The sequence below is a fragment of the Mobula hypostoma genome, chromosome 4 (assembly GCF_963921235.1).
Source record: "Mobula hypostoma chromosome 4, sMobHyp1.1, whole genome shotgun sequence".
NCBI classification, from domain to species: Eukaryota; Metazoa; Chordata; class Chondrichthyes; order Myliobatiformes; family Myliobatidae; genus Mobula; species Mobula hypostoma.
Window position 1 is genome coordinate 98,782,968 of NC_086100.1, and position 23,154 is coordinate 98,806,121.

Sequence of the window (23,154 nt, forward strand, 5' to 3'; positions counted from 1 at the left end):
AGTACATGTCTGGTAGAGCTATTTAGAAAAGCATATAATTCAGCCAACGGTAGTAGAATCAGTTCAAGCGTGTATAAGGGTTTGTCAAATCTTAAAACACATTTGACTTCATACATTAAAACAAAACGGGAGAAGGAATGAGGGATAATAATATCTGAGGAAGAATGGACAATAATATGGAGGTATCAATGGAAGTGTACCAGTTCACAGAAATGGAGGGAGTTTGGGTGGAAAAACTTGATTCAGGTACTTTATTACACCCTCTCAGAAATCCCATTATGATAGTAACCTCCCTGTTTGCTGGAGAAATTGTGGAAATCAAAATGCCAACCATATTTTCTGGGAATGCCCCATTATCAAAGACTATTGGAGAGGGATACATAATGCTGTACAAGACATCTTTAAATGTGAAATACCCTTAGAGAGTAAGACCATATATTTTGGGTATATACCTCAAGAATGTTTGAAAAGAGATAAATATTTAACAAATATACTGCTGGTGGCTGATAAAAAGACCCTTACCAGGAAATGGTTATCACAGGAGAGCCCAACTTTAAATGTATGGATGGAAATTAGAATGGACATTTACAAAATGGAGAAGATAACAGCATCTGTTAATCATGAGTTGGAACAATTTGATTCATACTGGGGGAAAAATGGTTTAACTACATAACACCTCATTGGCCTAATTTTATTCTCACAAGTCAATGAATATGTTGTTAAAAAAAAAGATCACCCCCTACTTCGTACATAGTTTTTGTGTTTCGATTGCTCTTTTTTCTTCTCCTTTCTATAAATGTATGCCTCAGATAAATATTACGTGGAGATTTGTGACAAATATGATTATATGATATATATATATATATATATATATATACACACACACACACACACACATACAGAATCTGAAATAAATCTTATGGAAGTGCTTGTCTGATGATGAACTTCAATAAAAAATAAATTACAAAAAAAACAAACAGAGGTGGTAACAGTGAAAATTCCATTACTCTTGAGTAGGTAGGCACGTCGCATCCGGAGTTTCTCCGGTTAGCGGACTATTTCCCTCCACGCCTCTCTGACATAGTGGGGAATCGCGTACGAGACAAGTTACTGCAGTGGCTTGCCATTGCCTTCTGCCGGGTGAGTTTACAAAGAGATCACCAGCTCGTAACCCAGCACGAATGGCAAGCGTGCAGGGGAGCCGGCTGGCTGGATTCGAACCTGGGACCTTTTGTCCCGAAGTCTGACGCTGATGCCACTACGCCACCAGCCAGGTTAACTCTTGAGTAAACCTCCCTAAAGAAAGCAGGAGCTGTACTGGAGAATGACCAAGCAACAATGTTTCAATACCAGTGTCTCTTGAGCTCACCAGCTCAGGAGATTACCTGTGTGAACAGTCTAGATCAGGGGTTGGCAACCTTTTTGCCTCTGTGGGCCGGATTACATATTAATGAGCGGACGGTGGACCAGATAAATGCCATAAAAAACTTGAACTATGGGAATTACCCATTTAAATACATCTAGTTATGTTTTGCCTCAAATTAATGCATGCTAGAAAATCATTTGTGCTTAACCAAGGATGCCAATTAGTAATCAAAGAACTCAGTTTAGTTGCAATTTATTTCAATCAAGGCATCTTTTAAAAGGACACAAAGAGTCTTTAAACATAAAACGTATGAACATGATACATTGAATAGTGGTAAATTAAATATAATAAAAAAGAAAATTTTAATGCAAACAGTCGATAATCAATGGGAAACTTGATGCTGTTTATTGCTTGAAAGCTTCTCAATATTGGGTGTCAAACTTGTTGATGCCAAGAGCAAGACATTATCTAGATGAGCATCACTGAATCTTGTTCTCAATTGGTTCTTGCTGTGCTTCATTTTTGAAAATAATTGCTCACACAGATAAGTGCTGCCAAGCAATGCCTTCTTTTCTGCATGGTCCACTAAGTTAGGATACTTCCCACTTGGATGAATATATTTTCTATAGAACTCAAGCTCTGACACATCTTCAGAATGAAATTTCGATCTCAATATGTCATCACACTGTATCTCAATCAGTTCAATTTGAAAAATTTCTGATGCAGTGTCCACTTCCACATCAAATGGAGTAACAAACAGCTTGAACTCATTTGCATGCAAGCGAAAATCAGCAAAACGAGATGAAAACTCTTTTTTCAATTCTTGGACCACATTTACAAAAATGCCTGGATCTTCTGCTTTACTTTTTTTGAAAAGTGGGAAAATATGCACAATTTCCTTTTTGAAGCTGGTACTCCCACAATTGCAGCTTTCTTTCCACTATGGCGGGTCTCGTAATATCACCTGATATTTGCCACCTTCTTCACAGCAACATTTTCTAGGCAAATGAGACAAACTGATTTCCCAGCTTGCTCAATGAAGAAGTAATCTAGTGTCCAAGTGTCTTGGAAATTTCTGCACTCAGTGTCTACCTTCCTGCGTTCTGCATTCATTGCCATTGGAGTTTTTTTCTTCGATTTTATTTCCAAACGCAAGTTATTCAACAAGTATCATAGCACATGTAAATATCTGGATGTTTAGCGTGGATTTCTTGTTAAAACACAATGACACTGTTTTTGTTTACAAATTTGAACGATCCCACCTGAAAACCTGCGCGTGTATGGAGAGTCTCTAACAAGGTAGTCCGTCTTCCCGTCATTCGTAAAAACCAGTGTTTGGTTTGGAACAAAACGGAACCTGGGGCCAGTGTAACAAGACACCATGCATGTCCATCAGTGTGGTCGCATGAAACACTCAAGAATAAGGAAAAATCGCTCGTGGGCCGGATTAGCATAGTATCTCGATATTTGCTTGTGGGCCAGTCAAAATACCTTCGTGGGCCGGATTTAGCCCGCGGGCTGTAGGTTGCCTACCTCTGGTCTAGATAAAGACACGACTGAGAACCGATGTGAGAATGAAGAACTGTCCTCCATTCTCAGTTGACTGAATCAAAGAAGTGCCAAAATGCTGGCATTGCATCACTGGAATATGCAGAAGAAGCTAAGAAGAAGCGACAGAAAGACATGGAGTTCTTAACTCGGCACTTTGAATAGAAAGCATCAGCCTATGGTAAACTGGAAAAAACCAAGAACCGTCTGAAGCAACAGTTGGACGATGTAATTGTGGGCCTGGACCACCTATGGCAGACTGTTTCTGATCTTGAAAAGAAACACAAGAAATTTGACCAATTGCTGGCTGAAGCAAAAAACACTTCCTTAAAGAACAAAGAATGGCAGGATCAGGCACAGGCTGAACATGCTAGAGACCTTGTCACTGACTCGTGACCAAAAGACACAGCCTCAGAATAGATGGATGTCCTTTTAGAACAAGAGATGAGGAGGAATTTCATTAGCCAGAGAGTGGTGAATATGTGCAATTCTTTGCCACAGGCAGCTGTGGAGATCAAGTCTTTCAGCATATATAAGGCAGAGGTTCATAGATTCTTGACTGGTCATGGCATGAAGAGATACAAGAAGAATGGAGATTGGGGCTGAGAGGAAAATTGGATCAACTGTGATGAAATGGTGGAGCAGACCCTGTGGACCAAAAGGTCTAATTCTGCTCCTATAATTTATAGAACATAGAACATGGAACAGTACAGCACAGTACAGGCCCTTCGGCCCACAATGTTGTGACGACCCTCAAACCCTGCCTCCCATATAAACCCCCACCTTAAATTCCTCCATATACTTGTCCAGTAGACTCTTAAATTTCATTAGTGTATCTGCCTCCACCACTGACTCAGGCAGTGTATTCCACACACCAACCACTCTCTGGGTAAAAATCCTTCCTCTAATATCCCCCTTGAATTTCCCACCCCTTACCTTAAAGCCATGTCCTCTTGTATTGAGCAGAGGTGCCCTGGGGAAGAGGCGCTGGCTGTCCACTCCATCTATTCCTCTTAATATCTGGTATACCTCTATCATGTCTCCTCTCATTCTCCTTCTCTCCAGAGAGTAAAGCCCAAGCTCCCTTAATCTCTGATCATAATGCACACTCTCTAAACCAGGCAGCATCCTGGTAAATCTCCTCTGTACCCTTTCCAATGCTTCCACATCCTTCCTATAGTGAGGCGACCAGAACTGGACACAGTACTCCAAGTGTGGCCTAACCAGAGTCTTAAAGAGCTTCATCATTACCCCGCGACTCTTAAACTCTATCCCTCGACTTATGAAAGCTAACACCCCATAAGCTTTCTTAACTACTCTATCTACCTGTGAGGCAACTTTCAGGGATCTGTGGACATATATCGCCAGATCCCTCTGCTCCTCCACACTTCCAAGTATCCTGCCATTTACTTTGTACTCTGCCTTGGAGTTTGTCCTTCCAAAGTGTACCACCTCACACTTCTCTGGGTTGAACTCCATCTGCCACTTCTCAGCCCACTTCTGCATCTTATCAATGTCTCTCTGCAATCTGCGACAATCCTCTACACTATCCACAACACCACCAACTTTTGTGTTGTCTGCAAACTTGCCAACCCACCCTTCTACCCCGACATCCAGGTCATTAATAAAAATCACAAGTAGAGGTCCCAGAATCAATCCTTGTGGGACACCACTAGTCACAACCCTCCAATCCGAATGTACTCCCTCCATCACGACCCTCTGCTTTCTGCAGGCAAGCCAATTCTGAATCCACCTGGCCAAACTTCCCTGGATCCCATGCCTTCTGACTTTCTGAATAAGCCTACTGTGTGGAGCCTTGTCAAATGCCTTATTAGAATCCATGTAGATCACATCTACTGCACTACCCTCATCTATGTGCCTGGTCACCTCCTCAAAGAACTCTATCAAGCTTGTTAGAGACGATCTGCCCTTCACAAAGCCATGCTTTATAGTCTCCTTCAATAACCTGAGGTCAATCCTATCATGCCATTGGGGACATCCACCTTAATACTCTTTACGAAGTCCAACACTTACTTTTCCTCGACCTCTAAACTCCCTAACATATTTATAAAAAAGAGGTGACATGGGGTCAGAGAATGTTAAATCTTTGTGGGTGGAGATAAGAAACTGCAAGGGTAAAAAATGCAACATGGGAATCATATATAGGTCTCTAAATAGTAGCCAAGATGTGGGGTTAAGATTGCAAAGGGAGCTGGAAAAGACATGTAAAAAGGGTAATGTCACAATTGCAATGGGGGACTTCAATACGCAAGGGGATTGGGAAAATCAGGTTGGTGTCGGATCACAAGATAGGGAATTTGTTGAATGCCTTTTGTGAGATGGCATTTTAGAGAGGCTTTTGCTTGAGCCTACTCGGAAAAGCTATCTCTGATTGGGTGTTGTGTAATAATCCAGATCTTATTAGGAAGCTTAATGTTTTTAGACAATAGACAATAGGTGCAGGAGTAGGCCATTCGGTCCTTCGAGCCAGCACCGCCATTCACTGTGATCAGGGCTGATCATCCACAATCAGTACCCTATTCCTGCCTTCTCCCCATATCCCTTGACTCCGCTATCTTTAAGAGTTCTAACTCTTTCTTGAAAGAATCCAGAGAAGTGGCCTCCACTGCTTTCTGAGGGAAAGCATTCCACAGATCCACAACTCTCTGGGTGAAAATGTTTTTCCTTAACTCCGTTCTAAATGGCCTACCCCTTATTCTTAAACTGTGGCCTCTGGTTCTGGACTCCACAAACATCGGAAACATGTTTCCTGCTTCTAGCGTGTCCAATCCTTTAATAATCTTATATGATTCAATCAGATCCCCTCCCATCCTTCTAAATTCCAGTGTATACAAGCCCAGTTGCTCCAATCTTTCAACATATGACATTCCCGCCATCCCTGGAATTAACCCAGTGAACCTACACTTCACTCACTCCATAGCAAGAATGTCCTTCCTCAAATTTGGAGACCAAAACTGCACACAATACTCCAGGTGTGGTTTCACCAGGGCCTTGTACAACTGCAGAAGGACCTCTTTGCTCCTATACTCAACTCTCCTTGTTATGAAGGCCAACATGCCATTAGCTTTCTTCACTCCCTGCTGTACCTGCATGCTTACTTTCAGTGACTGATGAACAAGGACACCCAGATCTCATTGTACTTCCCCTTTTCCTAACTTGAAACCATTCAGATAGTAATCTGCCTTCCTGTTCTTGCCACCAAAATGGATAAACTCACATTTATGCACATTAAACTGCATCTGCCCACTCACCCAACCTGTCCAAGTCACCCTGCATTCTCATAACATCCTCCTCACATTTCACACTGTCACCCGGCTTTGTGTCATCTGCAAATTTGCTAATGTTACTTTTAATCCCTTCATCTAAATCATTAATGTGTATTGTAAAGAGCTGCAGTCCCAGCACCGAGCCTTGCGGTACCCCACTAGTCACTGTCTGCCATTCTGAAAAGGACCCATTAATCCCTACTCTTTGTCTCCTGTCTGCCAACCAATTTTCTATCCACGTCAGTACCCTACCCCCATAACCACGTGCTCTAAATTTGCCCACTAACCTCCTATGTGGGACCTTATCAAAGACTTTCTGAAAGTCCAGGTACACTACATCCATTGACTTTCCCATGTCCATTTTCACAGTTACATCCTCAAAAAATTCCAAAAGACTAGTCAAGCATGATTTCCCCTTCGTAAATCCATGCTGACTTGGACCTATCCTGCTACTGCTATCCAAATGTGCCGGTATTTCATCTTTTATAATTAAGGAAACCTAAGGAGGCAGTGCTCAAAATATGATTGAATTCATACTGCAGTTTGAGAGGGAGAAGCATAACTCACATGGAGGTCGAGTCTTTAAGCATATTGCACAATGGAATAAAGGGAATTACAGAGGCATGAGAGAGGAGCTTGCCCAGGTGGATTGGAGGAGGATACTGGCAGGGATGACCACAGAGCAGAGATGGCTAAAGTTTCTGGGAATAGTTCACAAGGCAGAGGAAGAAGTTCTCAGATGGCAGGGGTAGGCAACTATGGCTGATAAAGCAAGTTAAAAGAAAAAAGATTGGTTAAGACAAATGTAGGTCCCTTACAGTCAGAAACAGGTAAATTGATCATGGGGAACAAGGACATGGCAGACCAATTGAATAACTACTTTGGTTCTGTCTTCACTAAGGAGGACATAAATAATCTTCCAGAAATAGTAGGGGACCGAGGGTCTAGTGAGATGGAGGAACTGAGGGAAATACATGTTCATAGGGAAGTGGTGTTAGGTAAATTGAATGGGTTAAAGGCAGATAAATCCCCAGGGCCAGATGGTCTGCATCCCAGAGTGCTTAAGGAAGTAGCCCAAGAAATAGTGGATGCACTAGTGATAATTTTTCAAAACTCTTTAGATTCTGAATTAGTTCCTAAGGATTGGAGGGTGGCTAATGTAAGCCCGTTTTTTTAAAAAAGGAGGGAGAGAGAAACCGGGGGATTATAGACCAGTTAGCCTGACATCAGTGGTGGGGAAAATGCTAGTCAGTTATCAAAGATGTGATAACAGCACATTTGGAAAGCGGTGAATTCATACGACAAAGTCAGCATGGATTTGTGAAAGGAAAATCATGTCTGACGAATTTTTTGAGGATGTAACTATTAGAGTGGATAGGGGAGAACCAGTGGATGTGGTATATTTGGATTTTCAAAAGGCTTTTGACAAGGTCCCACACAGGAGATTAGTGTGCAAACTTAAAGCACACGGTATTGGGGGTATGGTATTGATGTGGATAGAGAATTGGTTGGCAGACAGGAAGCAAAGAGTGGGAATAAACGGGACCTTTTCAGAATGGCAGGCAGTGACTAGTGGGGTACCGCAAGGCTCAGTGCTGGGACCCCAGTTGTTTACAATATATATTAATGACTTAGACGACGGAATTAAATGCAGCATCTCCAAGTCTGCGGATGACACAAAGCTGGGCGGCAGTGTTAGCTGTGAGGATGCTAAGAGGATGCAGGGTGACTTGGATAGGTTAGGTGAGTGGGCAAATTCATGGCAGATGCAATTTAATGTAGATAAATATGAGGTTATCCACTTTGGTGGCAAGAACAGGAAAATAGATTATTATCTGAATGGTGGCCGATTAGGAAAAGGGGAGATGCAGCGAGACCTGGGTGTCATTGTACACCAGTCATTGAAAGTGGGCATGCAGGTACAGCAGGCGGTGAAAACGGCGAATGGTATGCTGGCATTCATAGGAAGAGGATTTGAGTACAGGAGCAGGGAGGTTCTACTGCAGTTGTACAAGGCCTTGGTCAGACCACAACTGGAGTATTATGTGCAGTTTTGGTCCCCTAACCTGAGGACAGACATTCTTGCCATAGAGGGAGTACAAAGAAGGTTCACCAGATTGATTCCTGGGATGGCAGGACTTTCATATGATGAAAGACTGAATCGACTAGGCTTATACTCGCTGGAATTTAGAAGATTGAGGGGGGATCTTATTGAAAGATATAAAATTCTAAAGGGATTGGACAGGCTAGATGCAGGAAGATTGTCCCCGATGTTGGTGGAAGTCCAGAACGAGGGGTCACAGTTTAAGGATAAAGGGGATGCCTTTTAGGACCAAGATGAGGAAAAACTTCTTCACACAGAGAGTGGTGAATCGGTGGAATTCTCTGCCACTGGAAACAGTTGAGGCCAGTTCTTTGGCTATATTTAAGAGGGAGTTAGATATGGCCCTTGTGGCTAAAGGGATCAGGGGGTATGGAGAGAAGGCGGGTACAGGGTTCTGAGTTGGATGATCAGCCATGATCATACTGAATGGCGGTGCAGGCTCGAAGGGCCAAATCGCCTACTCCTGCACCTATTTTCTATGTTTCTATGTTAAGGACTGCATAAAAGCCCAGGAAAGGGCATATAAGATAGCAAAAGTGAGTGGAAAGTTCGATGACTGGAAAGTTAGATGAGTGGGAAGCATTTAAAATCCAACGAAAGACAACAAAAAAAAGCTGTAAGAAGAGAAAAGATGATATGAGGACAGACTCTCCAAAAATATAAAGTAGGATACCAGAAGTTTTTTCAGTTATATGAACAGTAATAGGAAGGTGAAAGTTGATATTGGACCATTGGAAAATGATGCTGGTGAGGTAGTAATGGGAGACAAAGAAATGACAGATGAACATAATAGGTATTTTGCTCTGTCTTCATTATGGGAGACACTAGCTTTGTGCCAGAGGTCAATGAATGTCAGTGAGCAGGAATGAATGCTATTGCTCAAAGAATAAAGTGTGAAGCAAACTCAAGAGGTCTTAAGGTGGATAAGTCAACTGGACCATATCGACTACATCCCGAAGTTCTGAGAGATATTACTGAGGAGATAGAAGATCTTTCAAGAATCACTTGATTCTGGCATGGTCCCGGAAGAATAGAAGATTGCAAGTTTCACTCCACTCTTTAAGCAGGGAGGAAGGCAAAATAAAGGAAATTATGGGCCAGTTAGCCTAACCTCAGTGGTTGGAGAAGTGTTGGGAGTCTATTATTAAGGATGAGGTTTTGAAGTACTTGTACACTAGTGATAAAATAAGTCAAAGTCAGCATGGTTCCTGTAAAGGGAAATCTTGTCTGACAAATCATTTTGAGTTCTTCCAGAAAGTAACAAGCAGGGTGGACAAAGGAGAGGCAGTGGTTGTCATTTACTTGGATCTTCAGAAGGCATTTGATAAGGTGTCACACATGAAGCTGCTTAACAAGATAAAATTCTATGGCGTTACAGGAAATATTACATTAGATTAGATTCAACTTCATTGTCATTGTGCCGAATACAGATACAAAGCCAATGAAATGCAGTTAGCATCTGACCAGAAATGCAAAGAATAGCGTTATTTACAAAATAACTGCGAATAAAAAGTAAGTGCTACAGCACACAAATATAGAAGTACTGGGACAGTACAATATGGATGCAATACTGGCATGGATAGAAGAATGGCAGGCAGGGGGCAGCGAGTGGGAATAAAAAGGCCCTTTTCTGGTTGGCTGCCAGTGACTAGTGGTGTTCCTCAGGGGTCAGTATTGGCACCGCTACTTTTCACACTGTTTGTCAATGATTTAGATAATGGAATTGATGGCTTTGTGGCAAAGTCTGCAGATGATATGAAGATAGGTGGAGTGTTAGGTAATGCTGAGGAAGCAAAATGATTGCAGCAAGACTGAGACAAGTTGGAAGAATGGGCAAAAAAGTTGCAGATGGAATAAGTACATTTTGGTAAAAGGATCAACAGTGCAGACTATTATCTAAACGGGGAGAAGGTTCAAACATCAGAGGTGCAGAGGAACTTAGAAGTCCTCGTACAAGACCCCTAGAAGGTTAATTCACACGTTGAGTCTGTGGTAAAGAAGGCAAATGCAATATTGGCATTTATTTCAAGGGAAGTAGAATATAAATACAAGGAGATAATGCCGAGCCTTTATAAGACACTAGTCAGGCCGCACTTGGAGTATTGTCAACAGTTTTGGGCTCCATATCTCAGAAAGGATGTGTTGTCATTAGAGAGAGTACAGAGGAGGTTCAAGAAGATGATTCCGAGAATGAATGGGTTAACATTTGAGGAGCATTTGGCAGCTTTGGGCCGCAAGCTGCTGAAATTTAGAAATATGCGTGGGGATTTCATTGAAACCTACTGAATGTTAAAAGGACTAGACAAGGTGGATGTCGAGAGGATGTTTCCTATGGCAGGGGTGTCCAGAACTAGAGGGCGCAGCCTCAAAATTCTATAGGCCCCCTGGTAGCAGCAGAGATACAGAGGAGCAGATTGGGAGGCAGATTTTGGAAAGGTGCAAAGATAACAGGGTTGTTATCATGGGTGACCTTAACTTCGCTAATATTGATTGGCACCTGATTAGTTCCAAGGGTTTAGACGGGGCAGATTTTGTTAAGTGTGTCCAGGACAGATTCCTGTCACAGTATGTGGACAAGCCGACTAAGGGGAATGCCATACTAGATCTAGTACTAGTTAATGAACCGGGTCAGGTCACAGATCTCTCAGTGGGTGAGCATCTGGGGGATGGTGACCACCGCTCCCTGGCCTTTAGCATTATCATGGAAAAGGATAGAATCAGAGAGGACAGGAAAATTTTTAATTGGGGAAGGGCAAATTATGAGGCTATAAGGCTAGAACTTGCGGAGTGTGAATTGGGATGATGTTTCTGCAGGGAAATGTACTATGGACATGTGGTCGATGTTTAGATATCTCTTGCAGGATTTTAGGGATAAATTTGTCCCAGTGAGGAAGATAAAGAATGGTAGGGTGAAGGAACCATGGGTGACAAGTCAGGTGGAAGAAGGCAGCATATGTGAGGTTTAGGAAGCAAAGATCAGGTGGGTCTATTGAGGAATATAGGGAAGCGAGAAAGGAGCTTAAGGGGCTGAGAAGAGGAAGAAGGGGGCATGAGAAGGCCTTGACGAGTAGGGTAAAGGAAAACCCCAAGGCATTCAATTATGTGAAGAACAAAAGGATGACAGAAGTGAAGGTAGGACCAATTGGAGATAAAGGTGGGAAGATGTGCCTGGAAGCTGTGGAAGTGAGCGAGGTCCTCAATGAATACTTCGCTTCGGTATTCACCAATGAGAGGGAACTTGATGAGGACAATATGAGTGAGGTTGATGTTCTGGAGCATGTTGATATTAAGGGAGAGGAGGAGTTGGAGTTGTTAAAATACATTAGGACGGGTAAGTCCCCGGGGCCTGATGGAATATTTCCCAGGCTGCTCCATGAGGCAAGGGAAGAGATTGCTGAGCCTCTGGCTAGGATCTTTATATCCTCGTTGTCCACGGGAATGGTACCGGAGGATTGGAGGGAGGCGAATGTTGTCCTATTGTTCAAACAAGGTAGTAGGGATAGTCCGGGTAATTATAGACCAGTGAGCGTCTGCAGTGGGAAAGCTGTTGGAAAAGATTCTTAGAGATAGGATCTACGGGCATTTAGAGAATCATGGTCTGATCAGGGACAGTCAGCATGGCTTTGTGAAGGGCAGATCATGTGACCAGGCATATAGATGAGGGTAGTGCAGTGGATGTGGTCTATATGGATTTTAGTAAGGCATTTGACAAGGTTCCACACGGTAGGCTTATTCAGAAAGTCAGAAGGCATGGGATCCAGGGAAGTTTGGCCAGGTGGATTCAGAATTGGCTTGCCTGCAGAAGGCAGAGGGTCATGGTGGAGGGAGTACATTCAGATTGGAGGATTGTGACTAGTGGTGTCCCACAAGGATCGGTTTTGGGACCTCTACTTTTCATGATTTTTATTAACAACCTGGATGTAGGGGTAGAAGGGTGGGTTGGCAAGTTTGTAGACAACACAAAGGTTGGTGGTGTAGATAGTGTAGAGGATTGTCGAAGATTGTAGAGAGACATTGATAGGATGCAGAAGTGGGCTGAGAAGTGGCAGACGGAGTTCAACCCGGAGAAGTGTGAGGTGGTACACTTTGCAAAGACAAACTCCAAGGCAGAGTATAAAGTAAATGGCAGGATACTTGGTAGTGTGTAGGAGCAGAGGGATCTGGGAGTTGTGTTTTGGAATGGCCAAGTCAGAGTCCAGACCTTAACCCAATTGAGATGCTGTGGCATGACCTGAAGAAGGCTGTTAATGCAAGGTATCCCAGAAATATTGATGAACTGAAACAGTTTTGCATGGAGGAATGGTCTAATTTTTTGCCTTGCCGATGTGCAAGCCTGATCAGCAGATACAGGAAATGCTTGGTGGTTATTGCTGCGAAAGGAGGTTCTACCAGTTATTAAAGGTCATATCCTTTTTCCAGCCTGGACTGTGAATGATTCAACAATGTGTTCAATAAAGACATGGAAAGTACAATTGTTTGCGTGTTATTAGTTTAGGCAGATTGTGTTTGTCTATTATTGTGGCTTAGACATCGATCAGACTGCATGTAATTAATGCAGAAAACCAGATAACTGCAAAGGGTTCACAAACTTTTTCCTGCAATTGTAAATGTTTTTCAAGGACATTAACGTCTTTCTATATGGGTTGAGCTCAGAAAGGGTTCAGGCTCGATATATAATCTGCCACATCAAATTGAATATGGTTTGCACAGATTTACGTAGTAATTTCAGCAACCTAGATTAACCCATGGTAAAGGGAAGCAATGTTGCTCCAATTGTGAAAAATTTCTATATTTGAAACACCAGTAATAAAATGTTTTTAACATGACAGCAATACAGTCAAGGGCATAGAAATTCACTCAAGATCCATCTGTATGACACTCCACTTCTATAGAGAATGCACTTACCTTTTCTCATCAACTGCAATAGGCTTTGCATGATCACTAACAAACATGTCATGGGTTCGCTTCAGTGATCTGAACACCAGTGTGTGTACTGAGTGTTTCTGCACTTCCTGACAAATAACAAAAATAAATGCCTTTAATTGAAATTTACGAATCAAAACTGAACAATGTCTTTTGCAAATTAAGTGCAGTAAAATCCTTGAACAAAGATATTAAATTTACATACAAGTTTTATTTTTTTATATACCCCCCCAAAATCATGGATTTGCACCTTGGAAGGTTTCCAGGGCGCAGGCCTGGGCAAGGTTGTATGGAAGACTGGCAGTTGCCTATGCTGCAAGTCTCCACTCTCCATGCCACCGATGTTGTCCAAGGGAAGGGCATTAGGACCCATATAGCTTGGCACCAGTGTCGTCACAGAGCAATGCGTGGTTAAGTGTCCTGCTCAAGGACACATCAAGCCCCATCAGTGTATTGCCATCTACTGAAAAGCTGTGCTGAGCAACTAGCTGCAGTGTTCGAAGCTATCTTCAATCTCTCAATGCTGTCTGAGATTCCCATCTGATGAAGGCCAGTATGCTAACCCACCTTCTTCACCATCCTATCTACTTGTGCAGTCACTTCCAGCCAACTGTGCATTCTTACTCCCAGTTTCCTCTGTTCTACACTTATCAGTGCCCTATCATTCACTCTATGGGTCCTACATTGGTTTGATTGCCCAAAAGGCATCACCTCGTACTTATCTAAGCTGAAATTCATTTGCCATTCTTCAACTCATCTCCCTAACTGATCGGGATCTCTTTGCAATTCTCTGTAACCTGCTTCACTATCAACAGATTATGCTAATTTAGTACAATAGAAAAATTGATAATTATGCCATGTACATCTAAATTATTTACATAAAAAGTGACTAACAAAGATCCTAACCATGACCCCTGGGTATCCCACTAATCACAGGCCCCCAGTCAGAGAATCAACCTTCAACTATCATTCTCTGCTTTCTATCATCAAGACAATTCTGAACCCATCTCAGTAGCTTCTTCTGAATTCCACGTGACCTAACCTTTTAGATCAGACTGCCACATGGGACCTTGTCAGAGGCCTTACTGAAGTCCACGGAGACACATTTACTGTCCCACCTTCATCTAGATCCTTTGATATCTTTTCGAAAAACCCCAAAAGATTCCAAAGATGTCACCAACCATGCAAAAATTCTGACTATTTCCGTTCAGGTCTTGACTATCCAAGTGAAGTACATCTTCTTCCTCAAAAACTCCTCCAGTATCTTCCCTACAACTGAAGTCAGGCTCACTAGCCTGTAATACCCTGGTCTTTCTTCACTACCCTCATTAAACAGTGGGACATTAGCCACCCTGCAGATTTCTGCAACTTCACCAGTGGCTAACATTGAAGCATTGGTACCAGTGACAGAGGTAGGAAGTGACAAGGTTCTGCAAAGTGAGTTCAGGGAGTTAGGTGCGAAGTTAAAGGGCAGGGCCACAAGGGTTATGATCTTAGGATAGCTAGCTGAGCCACATGCTAGACCAGATCATACAGTTAATACATGGATAAAGAATTGGTGAAAGAGGGAGAGCGTCAGATTTTTGTATCATTAGGCTCTCTTCTAGGGAAAGTTCCAGAAGAGATGATTTGCACCTCAACAAGAAGGACCTTTCTAGTGAGGTTTGCTAGTGCTGCACAGTGGGGGGTTAAACAAGAGTTGCAGGGGGATGGGAACTAGAGTGCCAAAACAGATACTGGAGAGGTTGTGGAGAAAGATGTTGTTAAGACCACAAAGTCAGGAATCAAAAGGTTCAGCATGGTGCGACTAATGTCCTGAGCTGCATATAGTTTAACGCAAGCAGTATTGTTGGAGACAAATGAGCTCAGAGCATGGATCAACGTATAGAATTACGATATTGTAGCCATTAGTGAGACTTGGTTGCAGGAGGGGCAGGACTCGCAGCTCAATAGTCCTTGTTTTGATGCAACAGAGCAGGAGGGATTAAAGGAGGATGGTTGACTTTACTAGTCAGGGAAAATGTCATGGCAGTGCTCAGTCAGAAATGGAAAACTCACCTACTGTGACTTTATGGGTGGAACTGAGTAATAAAAAATGTATAACCATGTTAATGATGCTGATAAAAGTGAGGTGCTACATTTTGTTAGGACTAATCAAAATAGGACATACATGGTAAATGGTAGGGCATTGAAGAATGCTGTAGAACAGAGGGATCTAGGACTAATGGTGCATAGTACCCTGAAGGTGGAATCTCATGTGGATAGGGTGATGAAGAAAAATTTTGGTATGCTGGCCTTTATAAATCAGAGCATTGAGTATAGGAGTTGGGATGTAATGTTGAAATTGTATAAGGCATTGTTAAGACCAAATTTGGAGTATTGTGTACCGTTCTGGTCACCAAATTATAGGAAAGATGTCAACAAAACAGAGAGAGTACAGAGAAGATTTACTAGAATGTTACCTGGGTTTCATCTAAGTTACAGAGAAAGGTTGAACAAGTTGGGTCTTTATTCTTTGGAGCGTAGAAGGTTGAGGGGGGACTTGATAGAGGTATTTAAAATTATGAGGGGGACAGATAGAGTTGACGTGGATAGGCTTTTTCCATTGAGAGAGGGGGAGATTCAAACAAGAGGACGTGAGTTGAGAGTTAAAGGGCAAAAGTTTAGGGGTAACATGAAGGGGAACTTCTTTACTCAGACAGTGTGGAACGAGCTTCCAGCAGAAGTGGTTAAGGCAGGTTCAATGTTGTCATTTAAAGTTAAATTGGATAGCTATATGGACAGGAAGGGAATGGAGAGTTATGGGCTGAGTGCAGGTCGGTGGGACTAGGTGAGATGAAGAGTTCGGCACAGACTAGAAGGGCCAAGATGGCCTGTTTCCGTGCTGTAATTGTTATATGGTTATATGGTTAATTGGCTATATTATAGATCACCCAACAATACACAAGATTTAGAGGAACAACTTTCCAGAGAGATCACAGACTGTTGCAAGAAACAAGATTGTTATAGTATGTAATTTTAACTTTCCACATATTGACTGCGACTCCCATACTGTAAAAGGACTAGATTGGACGGAGTTTGTCAAATGCATTCAGGAAAGTTTCCTTAATCAGTACATAGAGGTCCCAGTGAGAGTGTGCAACATTTCACCCCCTATTAAGGAATGAGACAGGCCAGGTGACAGAAGTTTGTGTAGGGGAACACTTTGCATTTACTGATCACAATTCTATTAATTTCGAGGTAAATATGCAAAAAGATAGATCTGGTCCATGGGTTGAGATTCTAAATTGGAGGAAGGCCAATTTTGTTGGTAACAAAAAAGAATCTGCAAGTGTAGATGGGGCAGGCTGCTTTCTGGTTAAAGTGTACTTCGTAAATGGGAGGCCTTCAAAAGTGAAATTTTGAGAGTACAAAGCGTATATGTGCCTGTCACAATAAAAGGTAAAGAGAACAGGTTTAGAGAGCCTTGGTTTTCAAGAGTCATTGAGGCCCTGATTAAGAAGACAGAGGTGCTTAGCAGGTATAGGCAGGTATGAACAAATAAGGTACTTATGGAGTATAAGAAATGCAAGAGAACACTTAAGAAACCAGGAGGGCTAAAAGAAATCATGAGGTTCCCTAACAAACATGGTGAATCCTCAGGGATTTTACAGTTATGCTAAGAGCAAAGGGATTCAAGGGACAAAATTGGTCCTCTGAAAGATCAGAATGGTAATCCATGTGTGGAGCCTAAATAGTTGGGGAAGATCACAAGTGGACTGTATTTACTAGAATACAGACACAGACTGTATAGAAGTGAGGCAAAAGCAGCAGCGAGTTCATGGACCCTATGCAGACTACAGAGGAGGGGGTGTTTGCCAAGAATATAAAGGAGGATAGTAAAAGCTTCTTTAGGTGTGCGAAGAGGAAAAAATTAGTTAAGACCAAAGTTGGGCCCTTGAAGACAGAAACAGGTGAATTTATTATAGGGAACAAAGAAATGGCAGACGAGTTGAACAGGTACTTTGGACCTGTCTTCACTAGGGAAGACACAAACAATCTCCCAGATGTAATAGTGGCCAGAGGACCTAGGGTAACGGAGGAACTAAAGGAAATTCATATTAGGCAGAAAATGGTGTTGGGTAAACTGATGGGACTGAAGGCTGGTAAATCCCCAGGGCCTGATGGTCTGTATTCCAGGGTACTTAAGGAGGTGGCTCTAGAAATCGTGGATGCATTGGTAATCATTTTCCAATGTTCTACAGATTCAGGATCAGTTCCTGTGGATTGGAGAGTAGCTAATGCTATCCCACTTTTTAAGAAAGGAGGGAAAGAGAAAACAGGGAATTATAGACCAGTTACCCTGACATCAGTGGTGGGGAAGATGTTGGAGTCAATTATAAAAGATGAAATAGTGGCACATTTGGATAGCAGTAACAGGATCGGTCCAAGTCAGCTTGGATTTACAAAGGTGAAATCATGCTTGACTAATCTTCTGGAATTTTTTGAGGATGTAACCATGAAAATGGACAAGGGACAGCCAGTGGATGTAGTGTACCTGGACTTTCAGAAAGCCTTTGATAAGGTCCCACATAGGAGGTTAGTGGACAAAATTGGAGCACATGGTATTGGGGGTAGCGTACTGACATGGATAGAAAATTGGTTGGCAGACAGGAAACAAAGAGTAGGGATTAATGGGTCCCTTTCAGAATGGCAGACAGTGACTAGTGGGGTACCGCAAGGCTCGGTGCTGGGACCGCAGCTATTTAAAATGTACATTAATGATTTAGATGAAGGGATTAAAAGTAACATTAGCAAATTTGCAGATGACACAAAGCTGGGTGGCAGTGTGAAATGTGAGGAGGATGTTATGAGAATGCAGAGTGACTTGGACAGGTTGGGTGAATGGGCAGATGCATGGCAGATGCAGTTTAATGTGGATAAATGTGAGGTTATCCACTTTGGTGGCAAGAACAGGAAGGCAGATTACTATCTGAATGGTGTCAAGTTAGGAAAAGGGGAAGTACGAGATCTAGCTGTCCTTGTTCATCAGTCACTGAAGGTAAGCATGCAGGTACAGCAGGCAGTGAAGAAAGCTAATGGCATGTTGGCCATCATAACAAGGGGAGTTGAATATAGGAGCAAAGAGGTCCTTCTGCAGTTGTACAGGGGCCCTGGTGAGACCACACCAGGAGTATTGAGTGCAGTTTTGGTCTCCAAATTTGAGGAAGGACATTCTTGCTATTGAGGGAGTGCAGCGGAGGTTCACGAGGTTCATTCCCAGGATGGCGGGACTGTCATACGTTGAAAGGTTGGAGCAACTGGGCTTTCATACACTGGAATTTAGAAGGATGAGAGGCGTTCTGATTGAAACGTATTAGATTAAGGGATTGGACACGCTAGAGGCAGGAAACATGTTTTTCTGATATACATATATATATATATATATATACACACACACAATGTCACCATTTGTTTGCAGGGTCATAAAGAGTACATTGGAAGTAATTAAACTCGTGTCGATTTTTGCCAACACTCCTACAATCAGCAAATTTACAGACAATACCAAGATTGCAGGGTGTAGACGACAGTGAGGAAGACTTTCTTGGCTTGCAGCAGGATCTGGACCAGTTGTAAAAAATGACAGATGAAATTTAATGCAGACAAGTGCAAGGAGTTGAACTTCAGTAGGACCAACCAGGACAGGTCTTTGCACAGTAAACGGTAGGACACTGAGTAGTGTGGTAAAACAAAGGGATCTGGGAATACAGGTCCACAATTCATTGAAAGTGGTGGCACAGGAAGATAGGGTTGTAAAGAAAGCTTTTGGCACAATGGCCTGTACAGCTGAGTACAGGAGATGGGATGCTATGTTGAAGTTGTACAAGACATTTGTGAGGTCTAATCTGGATAACTGCATGCAGCTTTGGTCACTTATCCACAGGAAAGATGTAAATAAGCTTGAAAAAGAGTCTCATGTTCCAAGCCTACACTGGTGTCAGTCCCCTACTTTTCCTATGCTACAGCGACAACTGCATTGGTGCTGCTTCCTGCACCCATGCTGAATTTGTCAACTTCTTCCACTTTGCCTCCAACATCCATCCTGCCCTCAAATTCACCTGGTCCGTTTCTGACACCTACCTCCCCTTTCTCGATCTCACTGACTCTACCTCCGGAGACAGCTTATCCACTGATGTCTATTACAAACGCCATGGATTCTCACAGCTACCTGGACTACACCTCTTCCCACCCTGTTACTTGCAAAAACGCCATCCCCTTCACTCAATTCCTCCATCTCCTCCGCATCTGCTCTCAGGATGAGGCTTTTCATTCCAGATTGAAGTAGATGGCCTCCTTTTTCAAAGAATGGGCTTCCCTTCCTCCACTATCAAGGCCGCTTTCAACCACACCTCTTCCATTTCATGCACGTCTGCTCTTACTACATCCTACCATCCTCCTGGTAGGATGTACCAGGATAGGGTTCCTCTTGTCCTCTCAGACCACCCCGCATCTGCGTCCAGCACATAATTCTCTGAAACCTCCACCACCACCAACGGGATCCCACCACCAAACACACCCCCCATACTTCCTGCAGGGATCGCTCCCTATGTGACTCCCTTGTCCATTCAGCCCTCCCCACTGATCTCCCTCCTGGCACTTATTCCTGCAAGCAGAACAAGTGCTACACCTGTCTCTACACCTCCTCCCTCACTACCATTCAGGCCCCTAAACAGTCCTTCCAGATGAGGTGACACTTCACCTGTGAGTCTGTTGAGGTCATTTACTGTGTTCAATGCTCCCAGTGTGGCCTCCTGTATATTGGTGAAATCGCTTTGCTGAGCAATTTCTGCCAGAACCAGCTGGATTTCCCAGTGGCCACCCATTTTAATTCCACTTCCCATTCCACTATGTCCATCCACGGCCTCCTCCACTGCGGTGATGAGGAGTGACTCAGGTTGCAGGAACAACACCCTATATTCTGTTTTGAGTATCCTCCAACCTGATGGCATGAACATTGATTTCTCAAACTTCCAGTAATACCCCTCCAACCCCCTCCTTCACCATTTCCCACCCCCTTTTCCCCTCTCACGTCTCCTTGTCCGTCTATCACCTCCCTCTGGTGCTCCTACCCCCTTTTCTTTCTTCCATAGCCTTCTCTCTCTTCCACCAACCAACTTTCTAGCTCTTTACTTCATTCCTCCCCCTGCAGGTTTCACCCATCACCTTGTGTTTCTCTCTCCCTTCCTCCCCCCCCCCCATTAACTCTGCTCAACTTTTTTTCCCTAGTCCTGCCGAAGGGTTTCTGCCCGAAATGTCGACTGTACTTTTTTTTCCCACAGATACTGCGTGGCCTGCTGAGTTTTTCAAGTGGGTGCATGCAAGCTCGGTTTCAACGTTTAAGAGAATTTTGTACGGTCCGGGTGCAAGTGGACGGGAGTTGAAATGGTTCTGCACAGACTAGGGCCTGTTTCTGTGCTGCACTGTTCAATGACTCAATTATTTCTGTAAGGGAAACCTAGTTTCGCATTTTCTTCCCTGGCCTCCTATAGGGTGAACTTGGTCAGAGAATTGTAGTAATACACTTCAAGACTGCAAATACCGCCTTCCACCTAATATGTATGTTTGAAGGACCACACTACTGCCGCACACTCCACCCCTCCCTTCCTTCCTCCCTCTCCTCTCTTATACAACGAATGCAATGCTGCAAACGGCAGAAACTGACCAAAAATCGGAAAGTCACGGTGTAAAAGCCACCCAACTGATTTTCAGCCACTCTGATTTTCTATCAATGGGTTACAGAGTTTTTCATAACGCCAGGTTCCGAGACGCCTGGGCGCCAAATGAATCCGACCGACCCCTCAACCAAACCCGGAGATGTTCAACAACAATCCCACCTCCACCATGGTGCCACTTGCTGACAACCGCCAAAACTCCAGCTGCTTTTGAAAACTGCTGCAAATCGAGCCAACGCCGTAAGCTTCCTCAGCAAACTCCGCAAATATCAGCGAGAACCACAGCTCAGGCCTGAAGCAAGAAACTGCTCGCGTCTCTTCAGCGGCCGCACTCCGCCGACAGCGACACTCCCGGCCAGCGGCCGCACTCTGCCGACAGCGACACTCCCGGCCAGCGGCCGCACTCCGCCTACAGCGACAATCCCGGCCAGCGGCCGCAATCCGCCGACAGCGACACTCCCGGCCAGCGGCCGCACTCTGCCGACAGCGACACTCCCGGCCAGCGGCCGCACTCTGCCGACAGCGACACTCCCAGCCAGCGGCCGCACTCCGCCTACAGCGACACTCCCGGCCAGCGGCCGCAATCCGCCGACAGCGACACTCCCGGCCAGCGGCCGCAATCTGCCGACAGCGACACTCCCGGCCAGCGGCCGCACGCCACACGAACAGCTCAGGAGGCAAACAACACGACCATGAGGAAATCTGCAGATGCTGGAATTTCAAGCAACACACATAAAAATTGCTGGTGAACGCAGCAGGCCAGGCAGCATCTCTAGGAAGAGATGTTTCAGTCGACGTTTCGGGCCGAGACCCTTCCTCAGGACTAGAGAAAAAAAGTTGAGTAGAGTTAAAACGGGGGGGGGGGAGGGAGGCAGGGAGGGAGAAAGAAGAGTTTTAGTAAGAGATTTGAAAGGGGGAGGGGAAAGGGGGAGGGGGAGGGGGAGGGGAAGGGGGAGGGGGAGGGGGAGGGGAAAGGGGGAGGGGGAGGGGGAGGGGAAGGGGGAGGGGGAGGGGGAGGGGGAAGGGGGAGGGGGGGGGGAGGGGGGGGGGAAGGGGGAGGGGGGGGGGGGAGGGGGAAGGGGGAGGGGGAGGGGGAAGGGGGAGGGGGGAGGGGGAAGGGGGAGGGGGGAGGGGGAAGGGGGAGGGGGGAGGGGGAAGGGGGAGGGGGGAGAGGGAAGGGGGAGAGGGGGAAGGGGGGGGGGGAGGAGGGGGAGGGGGAAGGGGAAGGGGGAGGGGGAAGGGGGGGGGGGAGGAGGGGGAAGGGGGAGGAGGGGGAAGGGGGAGGAGGGGGAAGGGGGGGGGGGGAGGAGGGGGAGGGGGAGGGGGGAGGAGGGGGGAGGGGGGGAGGGGGGGGGAGAGGGGAGGGGGAGAGGGGGAGGGGGAGGGGGGGGGGGGGGGGGGGGGGGGGGAGGGGGGAGGGGGGGGGGGGGGGGGGGAGGGGGAGGAGGGGAGAGGGGGGAGGGGAGAGGGGGGAGGGGGAGAGGGGAGGGGAGAGGGGGGAGGGGGGAGAGGGGAGGGGAGGGGGGAGGGGGGAGAGGGGGGAGAGGGGAGGGGGAGATCCAAAATGATAGAAGACCGGAGGGGGAGGGATGGAGCCAAGAGGTTGGGCAAGGAGTATAGTGAGAGGGACAGAGGGGAAAATAAAGAGAGAAAAGAAAAAGGGGGAAAGAGGAAATAAATAAATAAGGGATGGAGTACAAAGGGGAGGTGGGGCATTAATGGAAGTTAGAGAAGTCAATGTTCATACCATCAGGTTGGAGGCTACCCAGACGGAATATAAGTTGTTGCTCCTCCAACCTGAGTGTGGCTTCATCTTGACAGTAGAGGAGGCCGTGGATAGACATATCAGAATGCGAATGGGACATGGAATTAAAACGTGTGGCCACTGGGAGATCCTGCTTTCTCTGGCGGACAGAGTGTAGGTGTTCAGCAAAACAATCTCCCAGCCTGCGTCGGGTCTCGCCAATATATAGAAGGCCACATCGGGAGCACCGGAAACAGTATGTCCCCCCAGCAGACTCACAGGTGAAGTGTCGCCTCACCTGGAAGGACTGTCTGGGGCCCTGAATGGTGGTGAGGGAGGAAGTATAAGGCCATGTGTAGCACTTGTTCTGCTTACAAGGATAAGTGCGGGGAGGGATGGGGGGGATGAATGGACAAGGGAGTCGCGTAGGGTGCGATCCCTGTGGAAACAGAGAGATGGGGTGTGAGCAG

The 23,154-nt window shown here is 45.0% G+C and overlaps 1 protein-coding gene across 2 annotated transcripts in view; it reads right to left on the minus strand.

Moving 5' to 3' along the window:
- plrg1 (pleiotropic regulator 1) overlaps positions 1-21,786 on the minus strand; it is a 104,534-nt gene extending 82,748 nt beyond the window's left edge. The window contains exons 1-2 of one of the 2 annotated variants that reach the window (XM_063046251.1): positions 21,103-21,786; positions 13,211-13,317 (exon numbers count right to left, since the gene is read on the minus strand). In XM_063046251.1, coding sequence (XP_062902321.1) covers positions 13,211-13,317; positions 21,103-21,111 — 116 coding nt within the window. In that variant the 5' untranslated portion in view covers positions 21,112-21,786. The remainder of the gene's footprint in view (positions 1-13,210; positions 13,318-21,102) is intronic. The other variant, XM_063046252.1, reaches the window with a different exon arrangement.
- Between the last annotated feature and the right edge of the window lie 1,368 nt (positions 21,787-23,154).